At 34.6% G+C, this 19,883-nt stretch overlaps 1 protein-coding gene across 1 annotated transcript; it reads left to right on the forward strand.

Moving 5' to 3' along the window:
- The first annotated feature begins 1,853 nt into the window (after nucleotides 1-1,853).
- LOC145557679 (protein trichome birefringence-like 40) lies at nucleotides 1,854-15,264 on the forward strand. Its single transcript, XM_081618856.1, has 4 exons — nucleotides 1,854-2,342; nucleotides 10,183-10,357; nucleotides 10,514-10,698; nucleotides 14,778-15,264. The coding sequence occupies exons 1-4, from the start codon at nucleotides 1,864-1,866 to the stop codon at nucleotides 15,262-15,264; spliced, it is 1,326 nt and encodes a 441-aa protein (XP_081474982.1). The 5' UTR covers nucleotides 1,854-1,863.
- The last annotated feature ends 4,619 nt before the right edge of the window (nucleotides 15,265-19,883 follow it).

Genomic DNA, 19,883 nt, shown 5'->3' on the forward strand with positions numbered 1-19,883 from the left:
ACATCTAAGTGAATAGCGCGAGTACCATATTTAGCACGCCAATAAAGCATTCATTGAAGACTCGGTGTGACACACAAGACTTTACAATAATCTCTCTACTTTATTCTCCTTCAATATTTGCTTCCAAAGTTCCAATACACATTGGTTAGCTCAATTTTTTAGCATTGGACAAGGTTTTCCTTAGCTTGGTTAACCCCCAAGGGTAGTTGACAATAATATTTTAGGATCACACATAGCCTAAACAATCAAAGAAATCCTCTATACCTAGAACTACTTCAATCTCCAAAATTATAGTAATTTTTTTATTATACAACGAAAAAATTCCGATTTATTATCCAGAGTAAAAGGAAATACGAAGTAATTTAACTCTTATGGTTTACAAAAAAAAAACTCTTATTTTAACCACAGACCAGGAAAATATTGGACCACCAGTCCGATTTGGTCCTATAGTGCACACCAGTTGATTAATGTTTGCGAAATTTACTTTGGGTTTTTGGTCCCTACCTGTCAACGTAGGCAGGGGCGGATCTATTAAGGTGCACAGTGAGTCACGTGACTCACCAGCACAAAAAATAAAAAAAATCAAAGAGACCGCCTATTACAGATAGGCGGTCTCTTTGTTGCTTCTATTTGAGTTCAGACCACTGTCTGTTTTATAAATATCAAAGAGACCGCCTATTAAAATATAAAATAGGCGATCTCTGTGTTGCTGCTATTGTCAGGCATTGGTAATGAATAATTTGTTGCGCTACTTTCATATTTCATTAAAGAGACCTGTTATGTTAAATAACTGGTCTCTAAAGTTATTCCACTTTTTTTTTTTTTTTAATAATTCTTGTTTTTATTTATACTATATTTGTGCAACTAATTTAATATTTTCCCACAAAACTAATTAAGTAAAAAAAATCATAAAGTTAGTTTAATTTAATAGTTTTATAGTACTAGTATGTAATTTTTATGTCTTATTTTTGGATTGAAATTATTTTGGTAAAATATAACTTTTTTTAATATAATTTTTGGATTGAGACAAGTGATTAATTATTAATGGTGACTCATAAGTTCGAAAATCCTGGATCCGCCACTGAAGTAGGTGCATGGGATACAAAATAATTTAACCGTTTTTTCAAAGTTTGGTAGATAAGTTTAAAAAACGTATATTCAGTTTTGATTCAAATTTGGTTCCGTTTCATGTTGTATCATGCACAACGGTAGACACGTGGGCTACAATTGCAATGAAGTTTTAACCTTCTTCAAAATTTGTGAGTAGCTCGCTAGATCTTAAATTATGGGTTTGATGAGTTAGGAGGTTACCCATAACCTGATTGAAAGCGAACTAAAACAATTGACCCGTTTGCTACATATGGTATTTGCAAAAGCATTTGCTAAATTAGTACTCGTATTAATTTAATGAATAATAAGTACTAGTAATGACTATTTTCTATTTAAATTTCCAATATATGCCTCAAAAATTGATGAATTGACTTAACTCTTACTCCAAGTTTTGGACTATTTGTTCATCAATACAATTACCGAAGCTATTTGTGATTTGGAGTTGAAACTACGGTATTCTTCACTCGATTACACATGCACGTATTGTATTACATTATAACATGCACGAAGCCAACAAGTAGGGAGTTTTCACGTATAGATTGCACTTAGAGATTTGAGCTATTTATGGTACTGACTTGGAAACATTACTACTTCATATTTTACTATTTATTCACATCGCCTTTTAATACTTAAATAAGTCTATAAAGTTGACCATATATTTGTTATAAAATATTCTAAAAATATCCGTAATATATACTCGTAGTAAATAAAATCCAACCAAAGTATAAGTGTTACCTTTTTTTATTTTCTGTTATGGAGCAAAAACCCTCCATTGTTGAGAAATGGAAACCCTTCTTACTAGGATTCTTACTCGGATTCCTCGTCTTCGTCTTCTATCTTGATAAAGTACATCAAGATATAAATTTTCTAGCTGCTAAAAAAGCTATGGTAGATTTAGTACCTTTTCAATTACTAAATAATCCATCTACTAGTGTTATTATAAAGCCTTTGAAACCATCTACTTCCATTGTTAATCCATATACTAATGTTACTATAAAGCCTTTAAAAGCTTCTACTTCCATTGCTGACAACATTGAGAAATCGACGAAAAAAGAAAGAAGGAAGTGCAATATGTTTGAGGGGAAATGGGTCTATAAGGCGGAGGAAGGTCCTCGCTATGATTCATTCAAATGTCCATTTATTAACGAGAAGTTTAGCTGCCAAGCTAACGGGAGGCTTGATTCTAAGTATGAGAAGTGGAGATGGGAAGCTCGAGATTGTGATATACCAGTGTAAGTATGTAGTTTTCATTCAATTGTTTTAAATATGCATGACATAATTCCTAATTAGCTAGCAAATTGTATTATTGCACCTGTAGAGCACAATTGTAGAACTAACAATTGTAGTTCCTATATATGTAGAACACAATTGTAGAACTAACAATCTACAATAATGACACATAAGGTAATTAGGTAAATAGTGGTAATGGAAACTAATTAGTAAAATGAACTCTTGTGTCATTACCATACTAAATATCTAAGCAAGATCACTCATAGGATTTTTCATTGATTTATTGACATAAGTTTAATTTTGTTATCGTCCATTGCTACTCTAAGGCCAGGGATGCTATTGCAATAATTTCAAACCTTTTGATGAGTTCAAGAGATTAAATATTACTCTCTCTCTCTATCCTATTCTTTTGCCCCTTTTGACTTTACACGATCATTGAGACAAGTCTTAAAATGCTATATCTTCATTTCTATAAACGTAAAAATTTTAAAATTAAATACTAATAAAATATACAATTAAATGAATCCAACAAAATCCACATAACTATATTATCTCTTATAGATTATTGTGAAGTTGTGGTAAACAGTTGACCCAAATATTGGTTATGAGTAAAAAAAAAAGGGTCTGAGGGAGTACAAGTTAGCACTGCAAGTGGTATTTTCTTTGCATATTAGTAGATTATAAAAACAATCATGAGGTTCTAACCAAAAACATTATCTAATGATTAACGGCTGTTTTTTTTTTACCATATACCCCTGAGTTTTTTGTTTATTAACCATATACCCCTGGAAATTTTAAAATTCACCATATACCCGCGAGTTGTTACAAAATATACCACATAGCCCTAATAACAACAAGATGAATGAAAATTGGTTAATTATACATCAAAACCACCTTAAATCTTTTTCCCCCATCCCCGAAACCACTAATCTCCTTTCTCCAACCCCCGAAACAACTCCAAATCTCTATAATCACATCCATGTGATTGATTTTGAGGTCTTGAGGCCGAGAAAAGGAAATTTGGGGTGGTTTGGAGGTGAAAAAAAGGAATGTGGGTGGTTTTGAATTGGAGATAGGGTAATGTATTTAAATTAAGGTGGTTTTTAGGTTAATTAACCCTAATGACTGGCAAAAATGACAATCATTAGTCATCAAGGGTATATGATGTATTTTTGTGAAAACTCGAGGGTATATAATGAATTTACAAAAGTTCAAGGGTATATAATGAATAAATTAAAAACTCAGGAATATATGGTGAAAGAAAACTGTATGGTTAATTATAGCCCTAAAATTGGTTTTATACTTTAACACTATAGACAACCTCCTCACATTAGATCCCTTTGAACGTGTTTTGTGGAGGCACAATCAGCCTCCATAGACATATCAAACTAACCAATATACCTGATTTTCAAAATTTATCACCCGAAATCGATCAACAAGTTGAACCAATTTGAACTGACTCGAGATAAACCTTCCAACCCGTAAATATATGTTTTATTAATAAGTACTCCCTGAATTTTTCTTAAGCATCCTGGCCTAATTTCACTAATTTCATAACATTCACCTGCACCAGTGCACCACTATGCCGATTATTGTTGTATCATAATATTAAACATAGTCAAGTGGGTAGTCAAATCTTCTCAACGTATATTTTGAACATCAACTTTTCACTTTTTATAATCAAGACAACATATTTATAATTAAGAAAAATTTGACAATTACCCTCTACTATTGTTTTCATTTTAGCAATTACCACATATTATTATTATTTATTTTAAATTACCACCTACTTTTTTTTTAAACATAAAAAATTCTCACCTGGTTGGTTCTCAACCACTCTATGTCGTCATGTTGGCCCACATAATACCTGTTAAGATCTTCAACCTCGAGCTTGAGGTTCATCAATTGCGGAAAAAAAAAACAAAGAGAATTGAGAGGTTTCTAGAGAGAGAAAATGAGAAGAAATTGGGGAAAAGTATATTGAATGAATAATTGAGAAGCATCTTACAGAAGAGTATTAATACTAGAATTAATTAGCTACAACAACTAAAAGAATCTAGTAATAAATGAAATAACAGAATTAGCTGAGCTGGCAGTCTTCATAACTAACTTCCACTAATTGCTGACGTGGAGCTTTGAGTGGCTGAAGGAGATAACTCAACATCCCCCCTCAAACTAGGCACTGCATCAGACATGCCTAGTTTGGACTTTAAAGAGTTGAGCTGAGAGGAATACAACACTTTGGTAAAAATATCTGCAAGATGAGATTTAGAAGGAAGATACACAATTTCAACGAGTCCTTCAAGAACCTTGTCACGAGTAAAATGCACATCTATCTCAATGTGCTTAGTGTGTTCATGTTGCATTGGATTTTTAGCAATGTGAATGACACTTTGATTATCACAGTGCAAAGTCACAGGCTGTAAATTAGAAAGACCAAGCTCTTCTAGCAAACAAACAAGCCAAGCTACCTCCCCTGTTGCATTAGACATGGCTCTATACTCAGACTCTCATGAGCTCTTGGACACCACAACTTGTTTCTTAGATTTCCAACTAATAGGAGATCTATCCAAGAGTAAAACATAGCCACAAATTGATCTTCTGGAGTCTGGACAAGCACCCCAGTCAGAAGCAGTGAAAGCTTGGAGAGTAAGCTTAGCATCAGCATACATAATTATCCCCTGACCAATGGTGCCTGCAACATATCTCAAGACATGCTGGAGAGTAGCAAAATGAGGAATTCTGGGAGCTTTTATGAATTGGCTCAAGTGCTACATTGTGAAAGCCAGATGGTGCTAATCAGGAAGTTTAATTTTCCAACCAGACATCTATAGAGAACAGAATCTTCAAATAATCACCATCAATTGCACTGAGTTTCAGGTTCAGGGGAAGAAGAGTGATAGTAGGATGACAGTCAGACAAGCCACAGTCAAGCAAAAGCTCTTTAGTAAACTTTTTCTGAGTCAAGCATACCCCATAAGACAGATATCCAACTTCAATCCCCAAGAAATAGCTTAAAACACCTAGATCTTTAATGCTAAACACTTGGTCCAAGTGCATTCTCAACTGTGTAATCCCATCAATATCATCACAAGTAAATATGATATCATCCACATAGACTGCAGTAACTGTAAGAAGACCATTCCTCTTTCTATGAAAAAGGGAATAATCATTTTTAGACTGAGCAAATCCCAGAACATGTAGCTCAGCAAAAAGTCTAGCATACCACTGTCTGGATGCTTGTTTCAAGCCATATAATGACTTTAGAAGTTTGCATACCTTCCCTTATGCACCAAAAAAACCCTTCTGGAGGTTTCATATAAACTTCCTCATGCAAATCTCCATGGAGAAATGCATTATTGACATCTAATTGGAACAAAGTCCACCTTCTGCTGGCAGCTAGAGCAATAACACATCTCACAATTGAAAGCTTCACAACAGGGCTAAAAGTTTCAGTGTAATCCACACCAAATTTCTGAGTGAAACCCTTGGCCACAAATCTAGCTTTAAGCTTTTAATGGTGCCATCAGACTTAAGCTTGATTTTAAGCACCCACTTGCAGCCTATGGTCTTCTTAACAACAGGCAAATTAACAAGAACCTAGGTCATGTTGACCTCTAGAGCCTTAAGCTCCCTCTGCATAGCCTCAATCCATCTAGGATCCTTAACAGCTTCTTGATATGAAACAGGCTCAATAAGGGAATCCACTTGTGTAACCATAGCTTGATGAGGGATAGGCAAGTCAGAAAAACTGACCAGATTGCACCGGTGATGGGAAACTGCATTATAGTAGTACCCCTCCATCCAAGAAGGTGGCTTCCTTGTCCTATCTGATCTCTGTAATTAAGGTGGATCAGAGAGAACAGGAATAGAAGAAGAAGAAGAAGAAGGAGGCTGAGAAGGTGATGAAATATTTGGTGGTGTGGGTATGGGGTTTGGTGGTGTGGGTATGGGATCTGGTGGTGTGGGTATGAATATTTCTAGAGAGGTATATCATGAAAAGGTGTAAAATATGTAACTGTAGGAAGAAAGAAGGGTAAAGGAGAAGTAGAGTGGGTTTTAGAAATATGAAAAGGGAAGTGTTGTTCTTTGAAAACAACATCTCTGGATGTATGAATGGTTAGGTTTTCAAGATTTAGAACTTTGTAGCCTTTTTGATCAGGAGAGTAGCCAAAAAAGACATGAGATGTAGCCTTAGGATCAAGCTTGCTTCTACCTTGCTTGGTTGTTGAAACAAAACACAAACAACCAAAAACACTCAAATAGCTCAAATCAGGTGGTTTCCTAAAAAGCATCTCATAAGGACTCTTATTATTTAGAATAGATAATGACATTCTATTAATAAGATGTGTAGCACACAGAACACACTCATTCCAAAAAGAAATAGGCAACTTAGACTGAAAATAAAGTGCCCTAGATGTCTCCAATAAATGCCTATATTTCCTCTCAACATCCCATTCTATTGAGGGGTGTTAGGACAACTTCATTGATGCTGACTCCCTCTTTGAACCAGAAAATATTTCATCTCACCCTCACAATTAAAGTTCTTGGCCATAATCATACCTTACATTCTTAACAGTAAGACTAAACTAATTTTCAATGTAAGTGACAAAATTAGAGAAGATATTAACAACATCTGATTTGTATTTCATGAAAAATACACAAGCCATCCTAGTAAAGTCATCCATAATAGTAAGAAACAATCTACAATGAGTATGTGTTTCTTCTCTATAGGGTCCCCAAACATTAATATGTAACAACTGAAATGGTACAATAGTTTTAATGGAACTAGAATGAAAAGACATTCTACTTTGCCTAGCAGCAGGGCAAATCTGACAAAAACAAGTACTCAAAGAAGACTTATTGCTAGAAGTGAGGAAAGTGGAGACTTACCCAAGTTGAGAAATAGGAAAATGACCCATCCTCAAGTGCCACAACTTGGTGTGACTTTCTTGTTGTGCAGAAGGAACAACATCAGCAAGCACCTTATTATGAGAGTTGATCAAGGATTCTTCAAGGTAGTATAACCCATTCTTCAGCTTACCAAGAACACGTGTCTTCATTGAAGATGTCTGAAGAACACATGTATCATCAGTAAAAATAGCATTACAGTTCAGATCATGACATATCTTAGGGACAGATATGAGATTGAACTTAAAATCAGCTACATATAACACATCATGTAGCACAATATCATTTCCTAGATTCACATTTCCTTTATGAGAAATGATCACTTTCCTCCCATCTGGAATGTTTATGTGATTATCAGCTTCAGTGAACTCATACCAGGAAATAAAAGCATCCTTATCATGACATATGTGATGAGAAGCACCACCGTGTATTATCCAATTAGAGAATTTATTGGATAACAAACAAGCTTTACATACAACATTTGCAGATTTGGCACTAGCCTCTCCTGTATGATCATTTATCAACTTCTGTTGTGCCATATGATCAAGAAACTGCTGAGCAAACCCTGATGGAATCACCAAGTTTCCACTATCATCATTGAGAAATTATGTCCATCTTTTTGAACAGCTGCTGCTACTCTTTTGTTCTTGTCAAACTTGTGATCAGGAGGGTAGCCATTTAGCTTAAAACACCTTTGCATGCTGTGTCCAGGCATTTTGCAATGATCACAATAATAGTTGACTGTTCTTCTTTGCTCAAAATTCTGTCCTGCTCCACCAAAATTCTGTCTAGGTCTGCCAAAATTCTGTCTAGTTCCTCCAAAATTCTGTCTCTGATTAGAAGCTTGACCTTGAAAAGAAGAATTAGCACCATTCTGAGAGAAAGAAGACCTATTATTCCACCTGTCCTGGTACCTCCCTTTAGTTATAGCCAAAGCAACTGCTTCATCAGAAATATACATAGAACCTTCTTTTGATCCTTTGAACAACTGTCTGTGGTTCTCTTATTTCATTAGCAATCTTTATGCATGTGATAGAACTGGCAGTGGCTGCATTAGCAGTATATTGCCCCTAGTCTTTTGTCCTGCTGAGACTTAACCAAACGATGAGCAATGGTGCAAGTACAATTAGCACAATGACAGTAAGGTAATGGATCAACATCATCTAACTAATTCCATTATCTCTTAATTTTTGTGTAAAAAGCTGAGATATCATCTTAACCTTGCTTAATTTCAGTGATAGTCTGTTCTAAAGCAAATAGAACAGTTCCAGAAGAAGCTCTATACCTCTCCTCAAGATTCTGCCAAATCTCTCTAGCTGAGCTAAAGTAAAGTACACTTTTAGCTAGGTTTTGATCAAGAACTCCTAAAATCCATGAAATGATCATACTATTGCACCTCTCCCAAGCCTTAAACAAATTCGAATTAGGTAGAGGTTTCTCAATTGATCCATCAACAAATCCTAATTTATTCTTAGCAGATAAGCTACTCAACATCGATCTCTTCCAATCACCATGTCCATTTCCATCGAATTTATCAAAGACTAGTTTCATTCCAAGATTGTCAGACGGATGCAAGTGATAAGGTGAACTAGGATCTTGAGAAGGTTCGAGAATAGGCATTTTATTTTCCATTGTTTCTGTGTTTTTAACAATTGAAAAAGTAAGAAATCAACAGAAAAATTGCACAAGAAACTCAGGTAACTTCAAATTGAAGCACAAAAGAAGAACAATGCGATGATCTGAAAAACGAAGAACTAACCGAAAACTGGAAAAATCAGAAATTGAATAGCAAAGAACTTTGAGCGAACAAATGAACAATGAACAACCTCAATTGAAGCGCAAGAATTAGGATCAAATGATCGAACACCTTGTTTGCCCTGATGCCATGTTAAGATAATGAACCTCAAGCTCGAGGTTGAAGATCTTAACAATACCTTCCCTCCTTTTCCCCCCCCCCCCCATTTCTTATTTTTCACTCGATACTTGTTCAATTTTTTGTTGAAAGAAATTGAAAACATTGCGATTTACTTCTCAAAACCAAAATTAAGGAACAAGAACTGTTGTTGCTGCAACATGACAATGATTCCACGAATAAGTAACGAGTGAAAAATAAGAAATGGGAAGGAAAAAGAGAGGGAAGGTATTATGTGGGACTCACATGACATCATAAGGTCGTGGTTGAGAGCCAACTAGGTGGGAACTTTTGGTGTTTTAGAAAAAAGTAGGTGGTAATTTCCAAAAATAAATAAATAATAGTAGGTGGTAATTGCTAAAATGGAAACAATAATAGGTGGTAATTGTTAAAATTTCCTATAATTAATGATATTTTTGTTCAAAGTTCCGCGTTGATATATGTGTTGGTCACACATTGGTAATTAAAAATTCACCAAAGAGGATATCTTAATAATAAGCATCTAAGCATCTTAGCGATGTAACTAAAAAGGACTCAACCCTTTCCAATAAATCAAACTTTAAACTGAACTCAATAAAAATCATGTGATCCAAAAAAATCCTATCAGTAATCAATTTGAATGACCCAATAATTGCCGGCCCACCTTGAGGTCTCCTCTATTATCAACTAAATAAATATTCCACTTTGAAAGGATCATTCCATGCATGAAATTTAAACTCGTTATCATTTTTTCAATATGACTCTTATATCTAATTGAAGCATCGATTAAAAAATGAAGTTGATGGTTAGATCCAACATTAGTTTTACCTACCTCTGTCATATAATAATTCCGTTGTGCTTGTTCTCTATTATGTTCTTTGATTATTTAATTGTACCATAATGAGGTATTTAGGTAGATTAGATTGCAAGATCAAATGAACACCAAATTGGATACAAGTATACAACATAGCCTCGATTGTACTTAACATGCATGGTATATTTCTAACCTTAATAGTTTCTTATGTCCACTTTATTCTTAGGTTTAATGGAACCAAGATGCTAGAAAGGCTGAGGAACAAGAGGATGATACTCGTAGGGGATTCGCTGAATCGAAATATGTGGGAGTCTCTTGCTTGCCTTCTCTTTACTTCAGATCCTTCATACATAGCCAAAGCCGACGAACACCGACGCTACACAAACATCTGGAAAGCTAAGGTACGAATCAAAACCAAATGAAATGAAATGGCTAATTCTATGGTAATTTCATTCAAAATTAAAGATATATATTGTTCTTGTCAAAAAAAAAAAAAAAAAAAGATATATATTGTTAAAAATTTCTTTTATAGTAATATAAGATGATTGTTTTTGCAGGAATATAACTTCACTCTAGAATTTTATTGGAGTGCATTTTTGGTTGACATTAACAAAAACCATGAAAGTGGTAAAAAGGTACTAATCCTTGACAAGCTTTCAGAAAATTTTGAGAAGTGCAAAGGAGCAGATATTATGGTATTCAACTCAGGCCATTGGTGGGAACCAAAAGGAAAATCAAGAGCGTAAGTTTAATTTTCTATACATATGTTGTCAATTTTACAATACTTTAATTTACAACCTTAGTTTCCATTTATAATCTTAATATTTATCTTAATAATAAGTAATTGATTATACCTAGACATTGGGGCACAACTTTTGGAGAAGGAGCTAATTAGCTAAAGGTGGAAAATGATTGGCCATACATTTCTAAATTAATACCAATGTATTATATGTGCAGTGTCATATAGAAGAAAGAAGAACAAAACTTGTATTCAATCTGTTGAAATACGAACAATATATAACATATATAGTGCAAAATTAATAAACTAAGCTAAAAGTAAGGAATACCGGTAAGACCTACTATTAATGATTCCTAACACGATCACTCGGGATGGAGAGCGTATTCCTATAGATTAGAAGTGAACTAACCACAAACAATTTGAAGCAAATAATCTAATAACTTTTCTTGCATGCGGTCTAGCTAAATAAATTTTTACATAATATGAAATCGTTTTGGGAAGGCTAGGTATCCTTGAAATATAAATTACTTAACATGACATATATTAAAAGTAACTCCATTACATTTTGGAGATCACCCCCTCTAGCTCTCTGTGATCATAGGGGGACCTTCCACCGGGGTTATTCGGAGTCTGGCCCCTCGTAAATTATTGTAATTAATAAGTTGATGAACTAAAATAACCTATATTTACTAATAAAATTTTTGGACATAATGATACGTTTGAGGAAGAGGTTAAATATTTAAATTCCGGCCCCTCTAATGTTTTCAGCCAAGATCCGCCACTGTTTGTGATGCAATTGATATAAAACCGATAGAATATTGAAGTAAATTTTGTGAAAAACTACCTATTATAGTCCATAATTTGCGAGAAACTACCTATTAAAAAATGTAGTAATTGACTTCCTGATTTTTGAAAAATGTTGTAATTTACTACCTTAGGCCGGAATATGAAGTTTGACCAAAATTCTCCGGCGTTGACTTGGTCATGTGACACTTAATGATTCTTTTCATTCCTCCCTTTTTTCCCCAAAATTGCCCACCACAACTACAACCAACCTCCATTACCAATCTCCAATTGATGCCCTGCTCCACCGCATACACCAAGAAGCACCCACAACACGAACCCCAACCCCAGCCATCTCTCTTCTCTCGCCCACAACACGACAACAACAGCAACTACTGCCACCACTCACCACCAGCAATTAACTCCATCTCACATCACAACCACAACTACTCCCACCCATCCGCCATCCCACAATAATCGCACGTCCATTGCAGCACACCCATCTCCACCTTTCGCCACCAAACGCTGCTGCTCACCACCCCAACAGCCACAAAATCATTATTGTCGCCCAACAATAGGCCAAAAAATTAGAGCAAAGCAAGAAGTTTAGTGTTCAATCTCATGGAAACGATTTTTTTGGGAACAAAATCAACAATTGTTAAAGGGTTTCAATCGAAATCCATTATACACAACTAAATTAAAGAAGAAATACCTCAATCGCGCACTACAGAGGGAGAGATTGCCTCAAAAAATCGACTTCGAACTCAAATTGGGGGTTTTGAGAAACAATGGTGAAATTAGGGGTTAGAGGAAAAACTTTTTGGGGGAAATTTGGTAAAAATAGGGTCTTTAAATGTCACGTGAGTGTCACATGACCAAGTCAACGCCAGAGAATTTTGGTCAAATTTCATATTCCGGCCTAAGGTAGTAAATATCAACATTTTTCAAAAATCAGGTATCCAATTACAACATTTTTTAAATAGGTTGAAATATGCATGAGAGACCGCCTCACAACGGGTCTCTATCTCAGGGGTCTGTTTGATAAAGAGACCCGTTCATTAGGGGGTCTGTTTGTGAGGACAAAGAGACCCGTTGTAAGAGATAACTGGTATGTTATGTGAATGATTAAATTAATAATTTAGATTGAAAACAAACCCGTTATTTGAGATATGGGGTCTTTTTAGTGGGTATCTACCAGACCTATTATGTCAAATAACGAGTCTCTTTGTTCTCCAAGTTTTTTTTTTTACAAAATAAAATAATTTATCTTTTTATTTAATGTGGCTTGGGAGGTTTATGTTTGAATTTTGAAAATTTTGTTTTTATGCTATATTAAAATTGTCGGATAATTGATCATAAATTGTAAGTTAACACTTTAAGAGTTCAAGACCATACAAAATAGCAATGGATTAAATTTAAATTAATGTGATACAAAAAAAAAAAAAAAAAAAAGGACAAATTAATATGCAAACAATTACCTAATTAACCCAATCAAAGCAACATATGCAAACCAGCAATGCTTGCAATATAAAAACCTTAAATCAAGAAAATTCAGCCATAACAGATTATATTCATCAATCTCAGATAATCGCTAACACAAGTAATAATCCAATATACATAATCAATGGTCAATTATAGAGCGTAGCATAAATAAATAATCCTAAAATACCTAACAGAAATTTAATTACCTAATTAAATAATAACGATCAACCATTATAACAAGAACTCAATTCGAATAACAAAACTCTAAAAAGATGCTGTGTGGAAAATTAAGAAAGTTCAATGAATTGTAAAACAATTAGACCTAACAAACAAGAATTCAAAGATACGGAGTAGAAAATTAACAACAAACAACAATTCAAAGTCAGAAAATTATTAACAACAACAACTCGAAGCTAGAAACTATTTACAAACAGCAATTGAAAGCCAGAAAAATATTAATCAAAGGAAAGCATCTCAAATCAGTGGCTATATATGCAGATAAAAAAAAAAAAAAAACACCACAATTATTGAAAGAAATTACGACTTCACAAAACTAGACTACAACAAATATAATTCCTAAAAACATACAAAAAAATTGCAATACTTGTGAACATTCAACTCATAAGTTTGAGGAGAATTCTCTTCCCAGTCTCCAACGGCGAAAACCAACAAGGTGGACCATGACAACCTCTACCGTTAGATCAGAAAACCAACGAGGCGGACCATGACATTCTCATAAATTAAATGCGATTAATGATTTTTGTAGAGATGTTGAATCCCTTGTTGAATTATGTGTTTTGAAATGGAGAAGGGAAGAAGATCGAATTGTCGGCGGCTTCAATTCATTAGGGTTGGGCGGAGGTTTTGAGGAGAGAGAGAGGAGAAAGAGTTTGAACTTTGAAGGGATTTAATGATAATTTTTTTTTTAAAAAAGTGGAAGTACCATGTAAGAGACCCGTCAAATGAAGGTGGATCTATTAGCAATGAAGAGATTTTCTTCTCTTATCAGAAATGTGGGACCTAATATAATGAAGAGACCCGTTAGGTTTGGTAATAGGTCTCTTATTTTTTACTTTTTTTTTTTTCTAATATACATGAGAGACCCGTTACAATAAAAATTGGGTCTTTTACATCAAATAGACCCGTTAGTTAAATAACGGGTCTATCGTTTGGGGTCTTTTTTCCAAGTTTTGTAGTAGTGGGTAGTTTCTCGCAAATTATGGACTATAATTGGTAGTTTTTTCACAGAATTTCCAATATTTAAATGAATAGAGTATCTAAATTAGGATACGTACACATTTACTTAATTTCAGTTTAGTTTAGTTCAGTTCAGTTCAGCTCCAATCAGTTCAGTTCAGCTCCTAATTTCCCTCTCTCATAAATTATTCATTTCAGCTCAGTTCAATTCAGTTCAGCTCCAATCAGTTCAGTTATGTTCAGTTCAGCTCAGTTTAGTAAATGTGAACAAACTCTTAATCTTGGCGTTTAGTTATCATATCAGTTTGAACTTGTTTGATACCTCTAATTGCATTAATAATCTTGGCCTTTAATTGCATTAATAATCTTGGCCTTTAATTGCATTAATAGAGTATCTAAATTAATCTTTGGGCCAAATTGATCAGTGGGTTCATGTGAGGGGAGCGAGTGTGAAAATGCACTTAATCAGGTAACAAGGCCAAGATTATAAAATCATTTACATACTCTATTAAACTCGATGAAGTATAAAATTGTGTTTAGCATAGATCTTTGAATGGACTTACATTAATGTTAAATTCACAATTTATCTTGCAATATTATTCATATATATGTATTTACAGGTGGGAGGTGTTCGAGTATAAGGGAAAATTGAAAAAGAAAATGCCAATTGAATTAGCATATGAACGAGGCTTGAAAACATGGGCAACATGGATCAAGAAAAACGTTGATCCAAATAAAACAACTGTGTTCTTCAATGGATATTCACCCGTGCACCGACTTAGAAAACATGATCAATGGTGCTTTAATAAAACACAACCTATAAGGGATGATTCCTTTGTGCCGGGCTTCCCAAAATCCATGGTAGACGCCGTTGAGGGAGTTATAAAAGGGATGAGTAAACCTCAAGTGAACTACTTGAACACTACCAAGCTTTCAGAACATCGAATTGACGCTCATCCATCTTTGTACATTACTAAAGATGAGAAAAATAGCAATAGTTATGCTGATTGTAGTCATTGGTGCCTTCCTGGTGTTCCAGATACTTGGAATAGGTTATTATATGCTTCTCTTTTATTTGATATTTTAGAAAATAGTCCGAGCAACTAAAAAACAATTTTTTTTTCTTGATTTTGGTAGGTAATTATAGATGAATATCACAATATTAACAATTCATGTCATCGTCACTAATGTTTTTGAATTTGCTAGAGTTAGTGGTTTTTTTTCCTCTCATATATGAGTGTTGACCTAATTACATCTTAATTACTATGGATTGATAATATGTGAAGAGATTTCATATGCATAAGCATATCCATATTCTTGTTATGTGGTCTTAAGAATATGAATAATTGTGTACTCTTGATATAAAAAGTACGTGATTTGGGTAATATGTATGGTGACATATACCGTTAATTGATCTTCATTATTATTGAATTATTACCTGAATTTCATTTAGGAAAATTTTTAAATTACCACCCAAAAATGTATTTATTTTCAAAATAATCACCCGTTTAATTTTTTATTTTATTTTACCACCCCTTAAATTAAAAAACTACTCAGATTACCACCCATTCCTATTTTCTTCTATCATGTTCGTATCATACATGTTAGGGACAAAGATTTGATCTTTAATGTATAGTGACATGCTATGATTTGTTATTAATCTTGCTAGCATCAAGCCTAGGGTCTTGCTATTATTATTATTATTATTATTATTATTATTATTATTATTATTATTATTATTATTATTATTATTATTATTATTATTATTATTATTATTATTATGTTTTGATGAGAATATTATTTTTATGATGATGATTGTTGTGTCAATAATTACTATTATTAAGTTGCTTGATATTATTGTTATTGCTTGAATCACGCCCTCTCTTGCAGGATTAAAGAGAATTTGTACTTGAAATCACTCTTAATACAATAATTGATAATTTTATTTAGGCTAATATGATTTTAATTCAAGTGATCGCCAATAATAGATTTGTTTGTGCATTAATATTCAACCAACATAGATTAAACAGGATTAAGATTAATATATTTATTTTATGTTAGTCAGAAAGTGTACATATGAGAAGAATAAAGTAGAGGCCTATTTTTAGGGCAGGTTCAATCTCTTTTAGGTTGGATTTGTACCTTCGTCCCCGAATATCTAGTCATGGTTCCGGACCACTATGGAGTTAGCGATCTCATGGATCGTGAAGGGGTGTAACCTTTACTCTGTTAACGGTTTACAAGTTTCTAAAACTTGTTGGCGACTCTTTTACTTTAGCTTCCCCCACTTTGGACGCCACCATGCTTAAGTGTATGATCACAGTGGGTCTCAAGTGTGGGATACTTGAAATTATTTCCTATAGTTTTTTTGTGACTCCACTAGGGAGGATTTCTATTTTAATTCCTAAAATTTATATTGGTAATGATTTAGAATGAGTGGATGAGACTCGAAAAGTTCTAAGTATTCATGTGCATAATTTTGATTGGCATTATTGGCATAAGCATAAAAAGATCCGCATTGGATAGACCATCCGTAATGCGTAAAAAACATAGGTTTTTTACACGTAAAAAATTTTGAAAATATCTTTCACTACTAGAATCGAAAAAACACTGTGAAAATTGAAAAATTCTAAGAATAAAGAGAGCTGTTGAGGCATGTAGGAAATAGCGCTGAGAAAATAGTGCCCATCGCAGTGCGATGGCTCTGTTGCGGTGAGATAGAAATATTGCGGCGCGACAGGGCTATCGTCTCACGATGGTCCCTGTTGTCTCGCGCCAGTTTCTTCCAATACTGAGCCAGAACTCTGCCTTCTTGCTTTGACCGGTTCTAGTCCTGTTTTCTGAATTTTACTTCCTGATTGAGATTTTCCCTCTATTCTGAACCCATATGTGTTCTATATATGGCCATAACCCTCTAGGAATTCACGCTCCATCTACCCAATCGAACGCTCATTACAACGTAGGGTACATCCGAGTTTGTGAATTCACCAAACCATGGAAACAAGTTTAACTTGTGGGGTCCCAGCCATACGCGCCAACCCTTCCAAAGGTAAGGCTTCCGCGCGATGCATTCGGACTCATAACCATGGACCATCTTTGACTAACTATAATCCTTGAACTTTAGAGAACCAAAGCCATGGTTAGGTTGCAAACTCATTGCATCATATTGTGACTATTTGACTACTTTTGCATTACTTGCTTGTGCATACTTACATGTGATTAAACTATTCGTTTGGTTTGACTTATGATATGAATATGTTTAAACAAACTAACCAATGATTAAAGGACTTGATTAATTAATTTGAGATAATAAATATGTCTAAATCGAGTCATAGTTCCTTGGAGTCAACCCGGTTTTTTATTCCCGCATACTGCACAAGCTTCAACTTTTTTTTTTGTTATAACCGGATTTTAAAAAGAATTATGATTCATGGAACCTATGGATCGGTAGCCTCAAGTTTTATCTTTCATTTGGCGTTGGTTTCATCCAATTTGGAGTCATAGACAAAAGTTATGACTAAAATACTACAACATGTCCAGTTTATTGCACATACGTGAGATCTTAACTTAGTTTTTGTTCGATTCTAGTCACATAGTCTAGTCATATGGTCATGGCACGAGTCTAAACATATCACTTACACACACAGGTATTCACACACTTTGTACGTACACTTTTCTCACCATGACCATGTCTTAGGTTCATGCATGAGTTGTTCTTTTCGTCATTTGAATTGGGGGTCCACTCTATTCCTAATTTTTCCATATCTCTCCATCTACATCATCTGTCCACTCTCTACATGATTTCTCCATGCATACCACTCCCACATTGTTCCATGATCTTTTCCCATCTACGCATTTTGAATCAAGTTTGAGTCAAGCAATTAATAATAAGTATCCATGACTTCCCTTTTCACAGCACTTGGTCAAGGAGAGAAGGGCGCTTAATCACAGACAACACCTTCATTCAAGTACTACCCTTTGACTAACCCATCAAACACCGGAAAAAGTTCGTAATAATGGCTTCCCAACAAGAAGTTGATGGGTTGAAGCAAAACATGAATAACCTAATTGAGATGATGAAAGCCCTCGTTCTTCAAGTTAACGATCCTAGCAAGCAACGACAGCTTGAGCGCATGGAAGAAAGCCCTAAGAAAGTTTCTAAAGATTATAAGTATCAAGGAATTAGCTCACAAGGGGTCTCGGTGGACAAGGAACTTCTTCTGTAGAAGTTCAATGCCAATGACATCCTTAAGTTCAAGCCAACAGATAACCCTTACTTCCATTTGAGAGATTTCGAAACTATAATAAATATTAAGGGAATTGATAGGAAAGCTTTCCACTCGTTCTCACTATCTCTAGAAATCGTTTGTCAACAATGGTTCTTTTCCCTAAACAAAGAGAAGATCTCTTCTTGCTGCTAGTGGAAAGGAAGCTAGTAGTGAAGTGATGAGTTATCATCTTTGGTTCTCGGTTTAGCCACGACTGGATTAGCCAGTCTCGCACAAACGAAATCTTTAATTGCGTATAGAAACAAAACGAACCACTTCTATTCTCGGAAGCGAAAAATTGCCACCCAAACCGGTGCCTTTTTTAATGAAGTGCAACATCCAAGTTGAAACTGACCATAGGGAGCTTGAGATGTTAAAACAAAAGAAAAACAAAGGATTTATTACTTCCTTTTTCAACAAGTGGAGGGAAACTTCTGCTAGGATGGTAGAAGTTCCTATTGAAAAGGAATCTGTGAGGATGTTCATCAAGAACCTCTAGTATAAGTACCAAAGGCCCCTGAAATATCAATGCAATTTAAATACTTTGAAATATGTCTATGCCATAGGTATTGATATTGAAGATGATATTGCAAAACCAAAAGCTACTAACCATAGTAACAACAGTGGCTGGAAAAGAAAGAAGAATGATAATCCTTCTTCTTCCGAAAACACCTACTCTAGTAACAATGTTAGTACCTTTGACCTTAACAAAGCCTTAGCCATGGATAACCAAAGACCTAAAAAGCAACTAAGGAAAGAGTTCACCCCTATTGGGATGAACTACAATACCGCTTTTGATAGACTCCATGCCAAAGGACTCATCACTCCTATTGGACCTCTTCAAGATCCAGCACCCGAAAATAGGTCACTCAACTAAGATTCTAACGCTCTTTGCAAGTACTATCAAGGTTGAGGGCATACTACCGAGAGTTGTTGAAAGCTAAAGGAGGCCATCCAATATTTGATCGATAATAACAAGCTTCCCATACCTCCAACTGGCAAGAAGGCCGAATGATGATATAGCACAACACACGAGGCAAGCTTTAATAATAACAAAATTTTGTGACCTCTTTTGCTATTTTTTATTTTATTCCTCCTTTCCCTAATAAGTCTAGCGTAGACATTCCTCATCTCCCTCATTAGATTTATTAAGAGTTTGTTTTTTATCCTTTTCCATTTTAATAAAATGAGAATTTATTTCTTTGCATATGATCATTACATTACATCAGTTAAAAAAAAACAATACCAGAATAAGCACAAGGTATACCAATGATTTGAGGCACCTCTTGTAGCCATATCATATCACTTTCACCCTTCAAATATATAATCCTTTCTTGATAAAACACTTTGAGCCTTGTCTAACGATATACATTTCTTTATTCAACCCACATCTACCTAACCGAGGGATGAGACGGTGTGAAAGTTATGTAATTTCAAAAGCTTGAGTGATTTCAAAAG

Source organism: Chenopodium album, chromosome 9 (genome assembly GCF_948465745.1).
Source record: "Chenopodium album chromosome 9, dcCheAlbu1.1, whole genome shotgun sequence".
Classification (NCBI taxonomy): domain Eukaryota; kingdom Viridiplantae; phylum Streptophyta; class Magnoliopsida; order Caryophyllales; family Amaranthaceae; genus Chenopodium; species Chenopodium album.

Bases quoted from the DNA above. Each gene is read 5' to 3' on its own strand.
- LOC145557679 (XM_081618856.1), top strand. From the start codon at position 1,864: ATGGAGCAAAAACCCTCCATTGTTGAGAAATGGAAACCCTTCTTACTA. The intron at 2,343-10,182 runs GTAAGTATGTAG...CTTTATTCTTAG, and splicing joins CGAGATTGTGATATACCAGT to GTTTAATGGAACCAAGATGC. The intron at 10,358-10,513 runs GTACGAATCAAA...TTGTTTTTGCAG, and splicing joins CAAACATCTGGAAAGCTAAG to GAATATAACTTCACTCTAGA.